Source organism: Parus major, chromosome 14 (assembly GCF_001522545.3).
Source record: "Parus major isolate Abel chromosome 14, Parus_major1.1, whole genome shotgun sequence".
Taxonomy (NCBI): domain Eukaryota; kingdom Metazoa; phylum Chordata; class Aves; order Passeriformes; family Paridae; genus Parus; species Parus major.
In genome coordinates, this window is record NC_031783.1 from 4,011,177 (window position 1) to 4,024,642 (window position 13,466).

Sequence of the window (13,466 nt, forward strand, 5' to 3'; positions counted from 1 at the left end):
TGCCGAGGGCAGGCGGGGATGCCGGTCCCCGGGGAGCTCCGGGCTAATGCCGCTGCTGGGGCCGTGTCCGCAGCGAGGGCCGGCTGTGTCCGGGCGCTGCACGGGCCGTGTGTCCCTCCATCCCCGAGTGAGCCGTGTCCCCCCCAAATGAACCGTGTCCCCCCAATGACCAGGATTCCCGAGTGAGCCGTGTGTGTCCCTCACAAATGAACAGTGTTCCCCGGTACAGCCGTGTGTCCCCCCAGTGACCGTGTTACCCGGTACAGCCGTGTGTCCCCCCTCAAATGAACAGTGTTCCCCCGGTACAGCCGTGTCCCCCCGAGTGAGCGGTGTCTCCGCTAGATGGAGCGCCCGGAACGGCGGAGCGGGAGCGCTCCCGGCCGCGCTCCGCACGCACCCGAACCGCCCCCCGCTCCTGTTCCCAGCCCTTTCCAGCCCTGTTTCCAGCCCCCCGGGCTCCCCACAGAGTGCCCCCAAATAGGGGGATCACCCCTGCCAGGGAACGCAGGCGTTCTGCTCGGAGCTGCCCCTCACTCTCTAAAGGCAGAACATTTTATTTATTGTGTTGCCTTCCCCCACCACTCGAGCACATTGGTGGAAATAAAGGCTCTTGGCTGCTGCTGTTGTTAAAAATCTAGTTATTGCTGAATGCTTGTGAAAGGTGTGTTGAGTGGTGCTGAAGAGGTTAACTCTGCTACAGAGGCTTTGGAGAGACTGGGTATGAAGTACTGGAGAAGTCAATGGATGTAACACCGTGCTTAATAGAAACAGAAAATTAGTGATTCTTACTTGCCTGAGGTAAGCACGAGCCTCTGTAATGTCCTGATCTTTGTGCAAAAACCTACTAAAGGAGAGCAATCTTAACATAAACCTGGTATTAGAAATAGGGATAGTCATGACAAGAAAATACCACAGGAAGGATGAGATATTGCCTTTTAGTTTACGAGACCAGAGAGGAAACCCTTTGATTTAAAATTTTTTGACAATACAGAGTATTAAAAAAAAATCTGCTATATTACCCCACTTTATTTTAAAAAGATATAGTATATCTACAGAAAATAGAATACTATTTGAAATACAGGGAGAGATATCGATAATTTATAGTAATTATGAAAATGTTACTGATATATTCAATTTTATAATACGCTGCTTTTCTTGGTTTCAAGTCCTAGGAGCTATTTTTTCATGTGGTGTTAGATAAGGCGTTAGGATAGAGAAAAGACTGCTCTACTATTAGATTCTGTGCCACTTGCTTGAATTATTTTTGTCGCATCAACCACTTTATAAAGTTGAGAAGAAACTACCTTCTTCACATGGAGCATGCAGTCATGATTTATTTTTTCTAACACTTGATGTCTGGAGGCATACAATACTGGGAATACTGCATGTCTCCTCTATGTGTGAACTTCTTAAGGCAGGCTACTACTGAGAGGAGTTTGAGGTGTAAAATGGTGTGTGGTGGTGCAGGTGATGCGTTTTGGAGCCTTCCTTTACTTGATGGAAATGGTTTAAATGTTAGACTGTCTGCTGTGGTCATTCCAAAGGTCATCTTCTAGGTCAAAGGTCTGGAAATGCAAAATTTGGACTTGAGTTTGAAGTTGACTACCAGGTCACAACAAACTGAGTGGCTGATTTTAAATAGAATGTGTTACGTTAAATAAACAGATGCACTGCTAATCTAAGTGGGTTTGGATTTGTAAATCAGCTATGTGAGAAGTGCTGTTGGTCCTTTTTGCTTCTTTGTTTCAGAGCTTCTCTGTTTTCATCTTTTCAATTGCATATTCAAGATTGACCCAGGCTTTGCTGGTGGCATTTTTCAAATGGTGTTCTCAATGGATGTGGGGAGAAGGTGCCTGTGTGCAAGTTCTCTGCCTCTGCCATAAGCCATGACATGGGCAACCCAGAGAGGCTGGAGGAGGGACTGTTCCCTCTCATGGTGTCATTGCATCTCAGGTGGATCCATTAGCAGTGTGGAAGAAGGCTTTATCTCCTAGAATGCTTCTAGGAACTCCCACAGAGGCTGATGTGGGCAGTGTAGATGGTTGGCCTTTTTTTTTTCTCATAAAATGTTGGTATTTGTTGCTAATTGATAGGAACTTGATAACATCAGCAGCTGAGCGTGGGGTGAGTTCAGCTCCTGACCCAAGAGGGCAGAAGGATGGAGGGAAATATCACGTGCTGAAGGTGTTTTTGCAATTGCACACTCTGGTTGTGGCAGAAAGAAGGGAAAATGGAGTTGTTGATAATTTGCAGGTGAGGTGTGGCTGGGGGAGTGTGTGGTGCTGCTCCAGGGACACTGTCCCTGTGCAGGGGACACTGTCCCTGTGCAGGGGCAGGGAAGGTCAGGCTGTGCACAGCCATTCGTGTCCCTTTGGCACTCAGTGGTGGCACTCAGGGTATATATAGCCATAACTGGGACTGTGGGGCTGATTAATGGGCTGGGTTAGGGACAAAAGTGTGTGTAAACAAGGAAATGGCTTTAAAGAAGAGACATTGATTTTGTATTTATAAAAATAAAACACACTTTGTTACCTTTTTTCTTTTTAGACATAATGACAAGTTATACTTGGAAGGGATGAAAATTGGTAATGACTTTCCTCTCTGCATCTCTTGAAGGAGCATATATCAGGCTAAAGAATTGTGTTTCTTTTTTTGGTCTCTTACACTGCTGAATTATGTATGTTTATTGTTTGTGTATAGATGATTTGGATAGTTAAGATATTGCTGTTCTTGTTTGAATAATTTAATTATGTAAATGGCAGGATTTGTGGGTCATGTTTTTCTGACTTTAAATTGGGTGAAAATTAAGGATAAAAGGCCAATGAGAAATTCACTTTTACAATGACTGTTAGCTACATTGGCAGTGCTAAATTCTCTTGAAGTAATTGTTCAACACACTGCTTTTAAGAATTTAATCTGTTTTATGGATGTCCTTTTAGCTGTAAAATAGTGCAACAGACAGAAGAAGCTTTGCTTGACCATCACCACGTTCCAGAAGCTCACTTTGGGAAATTGGATAGACTTATATAGTTCCAAACTGTTTGGCTAGGAAGCATGCTGCCTTTGATTTTGACATAATATAGAAGGAGTTGGTTACCTTACATAACGTATTTGTTTTTCATTAAACATGCTGATAAGGTCTCATTAATGTGCCATGTATTATTTATGGTATTTCATATGAAACTGAACTGAGGGGAAACTTCTCTCAGCTTAGGGCATTTGCAGAATAACAGCCTTTCTGGGCTGGGAAAAAAAGAAAAAGAATGAAGAAAAGCATGGCATACTCCTGTCAGAACAGGAGGCTGCTTAAGGCACAGAGAAAGAATGAAAAAAGGAGAAAGGGCACAGAGAGGGTTCATTTCCCCTCCTCCTCACTCGCTCTGTGCCATGAGGGGTTTTTTGGTTGCTGGTTTGGGGTTTTTGTTTGGTTTTTTCCAGTGATGGGGGTTTGTTTTGGGGTTTTTTTTGTGATTAAATAATCTGGGCTGTTCTAGTAGATGAGTCCATGATAAACTGCAACAGCATGGGTGTTTCCTAAGCCCAAGCCAATTCCTGTGTTGTAACTTTGTGCATGATTGTCCTGGTGTCGATTACCGAGTTACGGTTTGGTTGCATTGACTGCTTGTTCTTTGAGAAAGAAAATTACATAATAACTGATTCTGCTGGAAAATGTTCAGTTTTGCATGAAGAAGACTTAGTGGATCTAAATCAGTCTCTGAGGTCTGTGTGGGTGCAGGTATGTGTGAGCACATGTAGAATGAAAAAGAAATGATTTTTTTTAATGTAGCACCTGAGTTGCAGTGACGTGTTTTGATTCTGTTTCCAGTTAAGCGGGGACTATTATTTGTTTTTAAGGGTAGATCTTATATCAAACCAGTTATGCTGTTGATAAAATAGACTTTTCCTGTATGTGGGTTATTTGCTTATTGTTGTTAGCATTAAACTCTTGGTCTCAGCTGTGTTTTTGTGGGAATTATGTATCCTATAAAATAGGTGATTTTCAAATCTTCTTTAGAGTCCTTTATAAAGAAGGAACCCCTTCAAAACCTCAGGTGGTTCTTTGAGGTTTGACCTTCTTTCTTGAAGAATTAATATTTAATTCATTTGTCAAATTCTAATTAAAAATAGTAATATCTTCTGTTATACTTGAGTTGTATCTCAGGAAAAAAAAAAAGACCTGTAATATAGGACCTCAAGGACAAGCTGTAGTATAAATTATTTGATTTGCAGGTCACATCCTACTTTATTACATAAAGACTAACTAGATCTACTAATGAATAATTATTACTCCATAAAATAAAGGGGGGGGGGGTGAATAAAAAGCTGGCAAGAGTGGAATACTAATTCTGAGGTATCGTTCTCAAAGTAGAAAGTAAACATTAAATTCTGAAAATTGCAAATGTAATTTTTCCATGTAACCTGATAGGGCAGTCCTTGATAATAGATTGACTAGCTGTCAAATAAATTTGTAATTTTAGATGAGATGGGCTTTAGACCAATTTTAAGATACAGTCTTTATCCAAGTGTGCTCCCCTCCCCCCAGTCAAGTAGACACAGTATGCCAGAGAATCCTGCTTCATTCCCAGTGTTTCTGCTGCAGTGGTTACACAGCTCCTGCACAGTTTGACTGTAATGCTTTTATAGGCTTCTCTGGGAAGCTGGAGAGCGAATGAAATGTAGATGTAAAATTAATTTGTGTTTTAAAAAAGCTCACGTGCTGATAGCGCCGTGGGTTTGCTGGAATCCTCTTGAGTAGCCAAGATTCTTTCCCTTTCCTACTTTGTGCTTCATACTTGTGTTCTTAGAAGGGGAAAGCCCTTTTCCAGTCAGGTGTCCTGGGAGGGGGGAAGTGTGTGAGTGTGTCTGTGTGCGTGCAGAATCATAACAGGCATCCAGTCCCAGCTGGGCAATGACACTAATTGCCCAGATCTCATGGATGCCTGCGATGGAGCACGCTCACTTTCTCTCCTTTCCTAGCCTCTCCAGGGATTTTTAAAATGCAGTATTTGAATTTTGGTGAGTGGTAAAGACCCTGCCCTAGGACCCATTTGACAAATGAGAAGCTGTGCAGCATCAGCACCAGCCGACTGAGCCTCTCTGAGTCTCTCTCTCTCTCTCTCCCCTAGTCAGCAGCTACTGTTGTGAGACAAGCTTCAGCTCTCTGTCATTGAGGAAGTTCCATTTGCTCATCAATAGGCTGCAGGCTGTGTCTTCTTTTTTTCCTCTCTGTTAAAAAATCGTAGTTTAAACCTACCAAGTTGCCTTAGCTGACAAACGAATGTAGGGGCTTAGCGCTGGGGAGAGGAAAGGCGTTGGAGAAACAGCGGTTCTTATTTAAATAATCGAAAGGGAGGGGAAAAAAAAAAAGAAAAGAAAAACAACAACCAACCCGTAGTGACAAGATAGGGCAAACGTGCTTGCATGCAAGCCCCCTCACTTGTTCTACGTAGACTTCAGAGCAACACCATGCAGCATCCCCTTACGGGTGCAACCTGCGTGGCACTGCCGAATGTGGGCATGTGTCCCCAGCTCTCCTGTGCCTTGACTTTTATGTACTTACAGCAGGTAAGTTTGCTTAACTTTTCCTTTTCCTCGCAGCGCTCGCTTTGTCAGCGTCGTTTGGGGGATTTGCAGTCGGGGAGGTATTTTTCTGTGTGAATAGACTGTATAAATGTCTCCCACTGTGTGGAGCGAGTGTTGTTGCCTGCACTTAGGAATGTGAGAGTGAGTAGAAAATATGTTTTAGCAGAGCATCGAGCCTTCGCATATCTTCCGGTATTTTGGTGTTGGTTTATTTATTTTATTTTTTTTTTGCTGTCTCTGTCGGTGATGTTTATAGATATTTAACACAGTACTGTGTCTGCATTTCTCGTGGATGCTGTAGCAGTTTCAGCCATAAAGGACTGCTCTTTATTCACTTGCAGGCATAAATTATACTTCTAATGTAAATGTGCCCAATGGCAATTTTGTTTAAGCCTTCTTTGAAGGCAGGAATTTTAAGTCTGTGTTAAAACATGCTGCTGATTAAAGCCAAGCTGATTTTAGTTCGCAGGGAAAATGATGATTTATAAAGATATATCTGTGCAGAATACTTGTATCGCTGAAGTATATTGGACTGGGTTTAAAAAAATGTTTTGGTATCAGCAAAACAATACCAATTTCTACTCTTTTTTTTTAATTTCATTTCCATTTTGCTGAGAGGATTTTTTAAAAAATATTTCCTCCTACTCTCTCTTCCTAAATTATTTAATATTTGGTACTCCCTCTCTGCTATAATGTGAAATAACTGGATAATACCATATTTTTTTTTAACTAGTATTTTGGAATCATCTTTGTATCCTGCTCTATTTTATAACTGAATCCACCATTACAGAGACATCTAGTAAGTGTGTAGAGCCAAGACAGAAATATGTTGTCATGCAAAAATGATTACTCCTCTTCATTCTGTTACTTCTATTGAAACTTCAGGAGGAAAAAATATTCTTGTGCCTACTGTAACAAATAGGGGCATTTCTTCCAACTTCCACTACAACAGTTTCTGTGCATATTGACTTCCCTGAAAGTCTCTAACTTTATTTCTGCATTCACAAATGCCTGAAAGATGTACGGTATTTCTTTTTGTTCCTAAAGACTAGATAAAATGGATTTAAAGCTTATTTTTATTTGAGGATATTTGTTTTTCTGTTACTGCTGAAGGAAGAGAGCTTCAGTATTTTCAGGTATAAACCCTTCTGTAGATTTTTTTTTTTTTTATCTCGTGTAGTGTAGTATAAACCATTTTCTGACTTCCAGCTTAGGAGTGCATAATAACAGATCCTTGCATGTGCCCTAGATTATCCATGTATGTGGGAGGGATTCATATGTCTGCAATTAAAATTTGCATCAGATAAATATGATGTATTTAAATTTCAGTGATTTGCATGCCATAACTAAAATGTGTGTTCATGATAGTTCTGTGTTCTGGATCTGCTTTGGGAATTTATAGATCAGCTTTTAATGATCCAGTGTGACTTGTGCACTTAGTGGTTACATACAGAATGTACTCCTGTGTTTTGTTCTGGATTTGTTGTTTTGAGTTTGTCAAAGAACAGTTTTTATGTTGAAGACAGGGCTTTTGAAAGGAAAAATGGGAATTCAGGTGAGAGGTCAACATGGCCACACAAGGAGCTGATAAAGGATAACAAAGATGAGGCTGGGTGCTCTAATAACCTTCCTCAGTGAGATATTGCAGTATCATGATGCAAACATATCTATAGCATGGCATTGCTTTAAGGTTTAAGGAACTGTGCAACTCTAATGAATACTTTAAAACAGGGAATTCAATTGCATCTATTCCATCTGAGAGAAAGATGAGAAGTGATTGCTAATGCACTTTACAACGCGCTGTATCTAGCGGATAATTTTTAACTCTTTAAGTGGATTAACTGCCACACTGAAAGTGTTTTTTAAAAGTGTTTGCTTTCTCATCTCCTTCACCCTATTGTCAGTTTGGAATCATCCTGCCTGTACTAATCACAATTATATAACAGGTTGAAAAGTCTGATAAATTTACGATGAAAATTGTGGCAGGTTCAAAATTCTGTGCTTGTTGCTTCTTTTGATTGCTGGTTGGCATTTTAGTTATTCTGAATTCCTAGAGAGTCAGATAATCAGATAATCATATTCTTAATTCAGATATGATCTCTTATTTTATGCATTTGGTTAAGTATTTATTTAGAAGCAATGCTACTTTATCTCAAAATTAGCCAGGCAGAGAGGACTGAGTTGACATCACCTGCAAAGCCAATATAACATGATTCTGGTTTTAAACAGTAAAGGAATGAGAAGTTATTTTTGAAAAACATTAATAAACTTTTACCATGACAATCTACTTGGGTTTTTTTCTATTTTTTCCCTGATAGATTAGAGCAAACAAACAAAAATACTTAGTTTGTATGTTTAGTGCAAATACCACTATTTCAGTGGAACTGTAAATGTTTTTCTCTCTCTATCAAGTTGTCTATCGATCTTAAATACAGGTGACCTAAAAGCTTTATGTGGCAACTTAATAACTAGTGAATCCCCCCTGCCTGTGCAACCTGTGACCAGCAGTAAATAGACATTATGTGAAGCTATCAAGTATTTTTTTTCTTTCTAAAAATTCCATTTGAGATATATCTGCTCACTTGCACCTCAATTAAAATCACCTCAGACATCTGTATTACAACTGAGCTCTCAGCTGTTAAACTTTGCTGCCTATTTAGAACTTTGGAAGATGATTATTCTTATTTTTATGTGTCTACTTTTGTATTCTGTCGCATGAAGTTTTAAAATTCTTTCTTGAAAGTCTGCGAAAGGCATTACATTCTTCTCAAGATGGGCAAGCCACTCTTCATTACTAAACATTTATTTATCCTCATAGCCATGAGGATGCTGGTTTTCTGTGGAGCTGAATTAATAATTTGGGAAAATCTGTGTTTTGGTAGTGATTTAAAATTGGCCATTATTTATTTGAGAAGTGACATCGCTTGGCCGGTTTGTTTAGGATAAATGGATAAAATATTTTCCACAGTGTACTACAGAAGTGCTCTACTGCTTTTTGCAGTGTCAGAAACTTGAGTATTTGCTCTGATATCTTTCCCTTTACACAAGTGTGTCATGTTTTAACAACCAAATGAGGAACTGATTTTTTTTTTTAAAAAAACAGTTTATGCATGGAGGATGCTTTGCTTAAAAATATTCAAGCTTAACTCTTGAAAATGAAGTTGAAAACTAATAAAGGACGGAGGCCTAAGTCATGTTATAGGTTAGCTCTCGATAAGATATTCACTTGAAAAAGCCAAGAGAAACTGAAGAATGCTTGAGTCACTTGTTTGAAATGGTCTGAAATTATGTGGACATTTTCTTAATGAGATGGTTCTAACTATGGGAATCCAGAGTGGCTTTTCAAAGAACATCACAACCCAAGTGACAGTGTCAGTGTCAGCAATGAACAGAGGGAGAACGTGGGGCTTTACCTTGGAAGTTTTCACTGCGTCACTGTAAGGACAGGGCCAGCTGGGAAAGTGTGGATGCATTTGGGGGTGAATTTTCCTTAGTGTCAATATTTAAGGATACAGGAGAAGGGAAATTGCATTTGTAGCACACCCTATCTTTTGGTAGCATTTCATGGGTTAGAAACAGCTGCACACTTCTCTTCTCCTTAATATGACACATCAATGCAAAACCAAATTTCTGACCAAAAGTTTACATCAAATGCTGGCCTGAAGTAATTTTTGCAGCAAAATGTTGACCACTGGTAAATTGGGATTTGGGGTATATTAATGGAGGCTTAGCTGTGTTTTCCTGTGGTCTGTTTTCCTGGTTATTCTGCTGGGGTTTTTAGAGGAAAGTGACAAAACAAACTGTTGTTCTGAAACATCACGAAATATTCCACATCATGGTGTACAATGCTGCTGTCGTTATTTTAAAATTGCTATTCTTTTTTTTTTTTTTCTGTTTAATGATGATAGATGTGCTTTGTTTTAAATAGTGAAGTGGTTTGTACAAAGGGTAATTCCTCTTAAATGGAGCAATTGCTCATAGTGGACATTCACAGATCGAAAACAATTGAACTGAAACTTCAATATCAACCTTTTCTGTCTTTAACAAAGTAGTTCATGGTACGGCTCTCGTATCAATGATGAAAAGAATCCACCATGAAAACAAAGCAGAAACCAACAAAACCTGCCATCTCTACCCCAGCTATTCCATTACTGCTTACATGGTAAATTAGTGTAATTTTATTTGGGCCTTAAGCATTATGGCTATGGAGAAAAGCTGAATTCCCCTCTCAGTTCCTTATGTCATGCTTCTGGATCTGATGATTTATCGGAGTCTGAAAGACTTTTTATCACATTCTTTCTTCATGGCTTAATTTAGCGTTGATTTATTTGGTAGCATTTTCAATTGATGTAGTCAATAGTGTCAATAATGGAATAAGGATTAGAACAGATTATCTTTGTGCTAAAATTGTGTAAAGAATTGAATGGATGAACAATTCAAACAATTCCCGGACACAGTTTAACTTTTTTAATAGCTCAAAAGCGCATCAATTGCTGAATGCCACCATTGCAGTTACAGCTCTAAGTATCTAGCTTTGCATTTAATACTTTGGTGACCCTCCAAAGGTTCAGATATGTCAGTTGAATTCAATAAGTGATGTTTTATGGTGACACTGTTTAAACCAATCATGGGAACGCTGCCTTTCTTTACCTAGTCCGTTTATAGTAACCACTCTGTGGTTCTCCTGTAAAATCAGTTAATCTGACTTGAGTTCTTGAGAATTTTAAGCATCTGTTCTCCTATAAATTGGAGTCTTTGCATGATTTTGTTCCTCTCTCTGCTATTTCATGGCAATTTTCATGTGAGAACGTACAACCTCTTCTTATGACTGCATGAGTGCAAAGAAGTCCACGGTACTAATGCTCACTGGCCATCTGTTTTTCTTACAGCTGGGCCTTGAATAATTGTCCAGTAGCTGATGGACTGAGGGTAGGCAATATTTTCAGGGTTTTCTGATTCATTTAACCAGCTTGGCTGCCCCAAGAGAAACACAGTGCTTGTTTATTCATATGTGTAGGGTAAAAGGCTGTGCGATGTCAGACAAATTATAGCACTCTGGTAAAACAAAAAAGGAACTCCCATGCTACAGACTGTATCCTGTGGATGCATTTGTACCTAAGGGGGCACTGTGGCACTCTGAGGGAATTTTAGTGTATGAATGAAGCAGAACTCAAAAGGTGGGAGTGCAGCTGTTGCGTCCAGGAGTGCTGTTAATGCGGATTTTGGGAATGATGTCTTGCTGTTTATCCTGATCAGGGTAAATAAGATCGTTTGGTACTCACCAATAAACTCGAGAGCTGTATTTGTGACTCCACCTGTGATTGAAGCCAAATTTCCATGTTTACATATCTTTTGTCTCCCAAGAGCTGCTCTGTTGTTTTCCAGAGGCTAATGAAAAGTGGCTTAGAGATGGAGTGCTGTGCAGCTCTCACTCTGAACAAGAGCTGGTTTGGGGCATTGAACTCCAGCCTTGTCAAACAAGGTCAGTCTTACAAAAGCGAGAGAGGAGCTGCTTTAGTGAAGTACTCTCCTCTTTAAATACTAGAAGGAGGGGGGGGAAAAACCCCAACCTGAAAAAGAAAACCAACTCCAAACACAAAAACCCCTCAACAAACCAGAAGAATCTGTTAAGAAGGTTACCTGCTGCTTTGGACTTTAACAGCAAGAGCAGTTGGAAAGGAGCTTCTCTGTGACAGGAGCAGGTGAATATTTTTGGCTTAGAACCATTGTTTTTCTCTTAAGTGACCTCTTTGAACATTTTAAAACATTTTATCTGAAAAGGGCTGCCTGGACATTCCATTGTGAACTATTTGTAAGTTATCCCCATTTATTATATTTGCTGAATATGTAGATGGATGGATATTTTCTGAAAAAAAAATATATGTGGTGTGGTATTTTATGCCAAGAAAAGTGTGTGGTGGTTATGTAAGCAGGGGTTTTTCTCAGGGCAGCCAGGAGATATTTCAGTTTGTTTAGATTTGTTTTGACCACAGCCATTCAAAGCCAAACTGACATTTTGGTTTTGGTTTTCAAGGTGTGCATTTCTGAGTTGGTAAATAAGTACCATGCTCATGTTAATATTAGTCCTGCTAAAAATATTTTTGAAGTATTTAATAGGTGGTATAAATGAAAGTGATAAAAATTGTGACACTGGAATTTATCACCTTGTTTTATAGAGTTAGAATAATGTTGGTGGAAAGGAGAAGCCAACACCCTCTAAGAATCCTTCAAGCTTTCCTGCCTTTTAAAGGTGCATGTGCGATTGATTTATCAGTTTTAAAGTGTGATGTGTAGAGCAAGAGCTCTCCTGAGAACCTCCTGTCATTTCCTTGCTGGCATTGCTCATTTCCCTCCGAGTTGCCTAGTGCAGCACCATTGACTTCTTTTACATTTTGCTTCCCCTCCCACTCTGTCAGTGCAGCAGCCCAGTGAATTTAATTAGAGAAAATAGCATATCTAATGTCTGTGCTATCCTGACTAGTTGTAGCTGGGCCTTTGGTCTTTTGCACTAGAGCAGGCTCCAGCTGTGGAGAGATCTCACAGTGTTTTGATCCTGCTCTTTCTCCTTGTGTTGAGCACAGGCAGAATCAAAATTAGCTACTGTAGTAAGAACTGAAGTGTACAGTGAATTATTTTTTGTTCACAGTGAGTCACTGATTTTTACTTTTTTCCTCCAGATATGGAAAGAAAAATTCTGTGGTATTTCAAAATTGAAATACTTAAGATGTTCAGATACTCATGAATAAGAATGCAAGTGCTTTCATCTTGGGCCATCTTTAAATTTACCTTTCAACCCTTTTTCAAAATGCACCAGAAATTGTTGCTCTTCCTAACTATAACATCTTGAATATGATTTTTTTGTAACTGTACATAGATTTTATACTGTTGTCTCATATTTGTGTTTTGTGTATATACTTATAGTTCTAATATGCCTTGCCTCAATTCCTTACTGACTTGCACTAATATTTATTATAATTATGATGTAGCTTTAGAGATCACTTTTTTGGTTTTGCATCTAATAGCAGGTTATTTTATATAGCCATATTTTATTTTATAGCCATCATCATGATCTCTGTTGTGAACAAAGTCTTGTGTACATGAAATAGTTAATTACAGATATTGATTGTAGGCATGAAGCTTAATTTACAAACAAGGAAAGATAAGTTTTAAAATATAAGCTTATGATATGCACAATCTTTCATGAAGTGTGAAATTTAAGCATTTTTTTGAAGTAAGTTAAAGTAAACATTGGAAGGGGAGGCAAAAACAAGGTTAAAAGTTCTCCCTGAGAAGAAGATTTTGCCAAAACAGAGCTAGTGTGAAAATTTGGGGGTGAGAAGAACTTAGGCAGCCCATAGATTCCACGTGTGTCCCCTCCTTAAGCTTTTTTCCTCGTCATGTATTAGTCCTGTCTCTGGGATGTTACATGGCTGCATGGCTCAATTAATGCTCTGTGGCAGGAGGAGGAAAAAAATGTCTATGTCTTGTCAGAAGTGAAGTTATTTACTTTCAAAAGCTGACAGAATAGCACTGCAGGGGCTTCATTTATTTCCGTTCAGAATGTCATTATTGTGTAATGCAGAGGGACTCCTGCATGCATTGCAGCCTTATTCCTGTAATCTCCAGTCTGCTGGATGGCTGCAGAAGTGTAAAATGGCCCACTGGAACACTTCCCTGTTCTGACTTCAGCTTGTTCACATTTGCAAAGCTGCATTCCAAGTGTCTTAAATATTGATGGCTTTAGACAGCGATGGATGTTGGTTGGTGGTGCTGGTGCTGGGCACCTTTGGAGCTGTGCTCTGGCCTGGCTGCAGCACTGGTTGCATCCTCAGTCACCTCTGTAATGTGTGCCATTCTCCCTGATGGGCAGCATATGGTTTGAG

At 39.5% G+C, this 13,466-nt stretch overlaps 1 protein-coding gene across 13 annotated transcripts in view; it reads left to right on the forward strand.

Annotated features, from left to right (window-relative positions):
• RBFOX1 (RNA binding fox-1 homolog 1) overlaps positions 1–13,466 on the forward strand; it is a 1,108,850-nt gene that overhangs the window by 843,255 nt on the left and 252,129 nt on the right. The window contains exon 1 of one of the 13 annotated variants that reach the window (XM_015642733.2): positions 4,933–5,565. The exons of 7 other annotated variants lie outside the window; for them this stretch is intronic. Coding sequence is in view for 1 of the 6 variants with exons in the window: in XM_015642724.3 (XP_015498210.1) it covers positions 5,422–5,565 (144 nt within the window). In the remaining 5 variants the exon portion in view is untranslated. Of the gene's footprint in view, positions 1–4,932; positions 5,566–13,466 lie in introns of those variants that run through there. 5 more of the 13 variants (XM_015642732.2, XM_015642724.3, XM_015642730.2 and 2 more) reach the window with 5 other exon arrangements.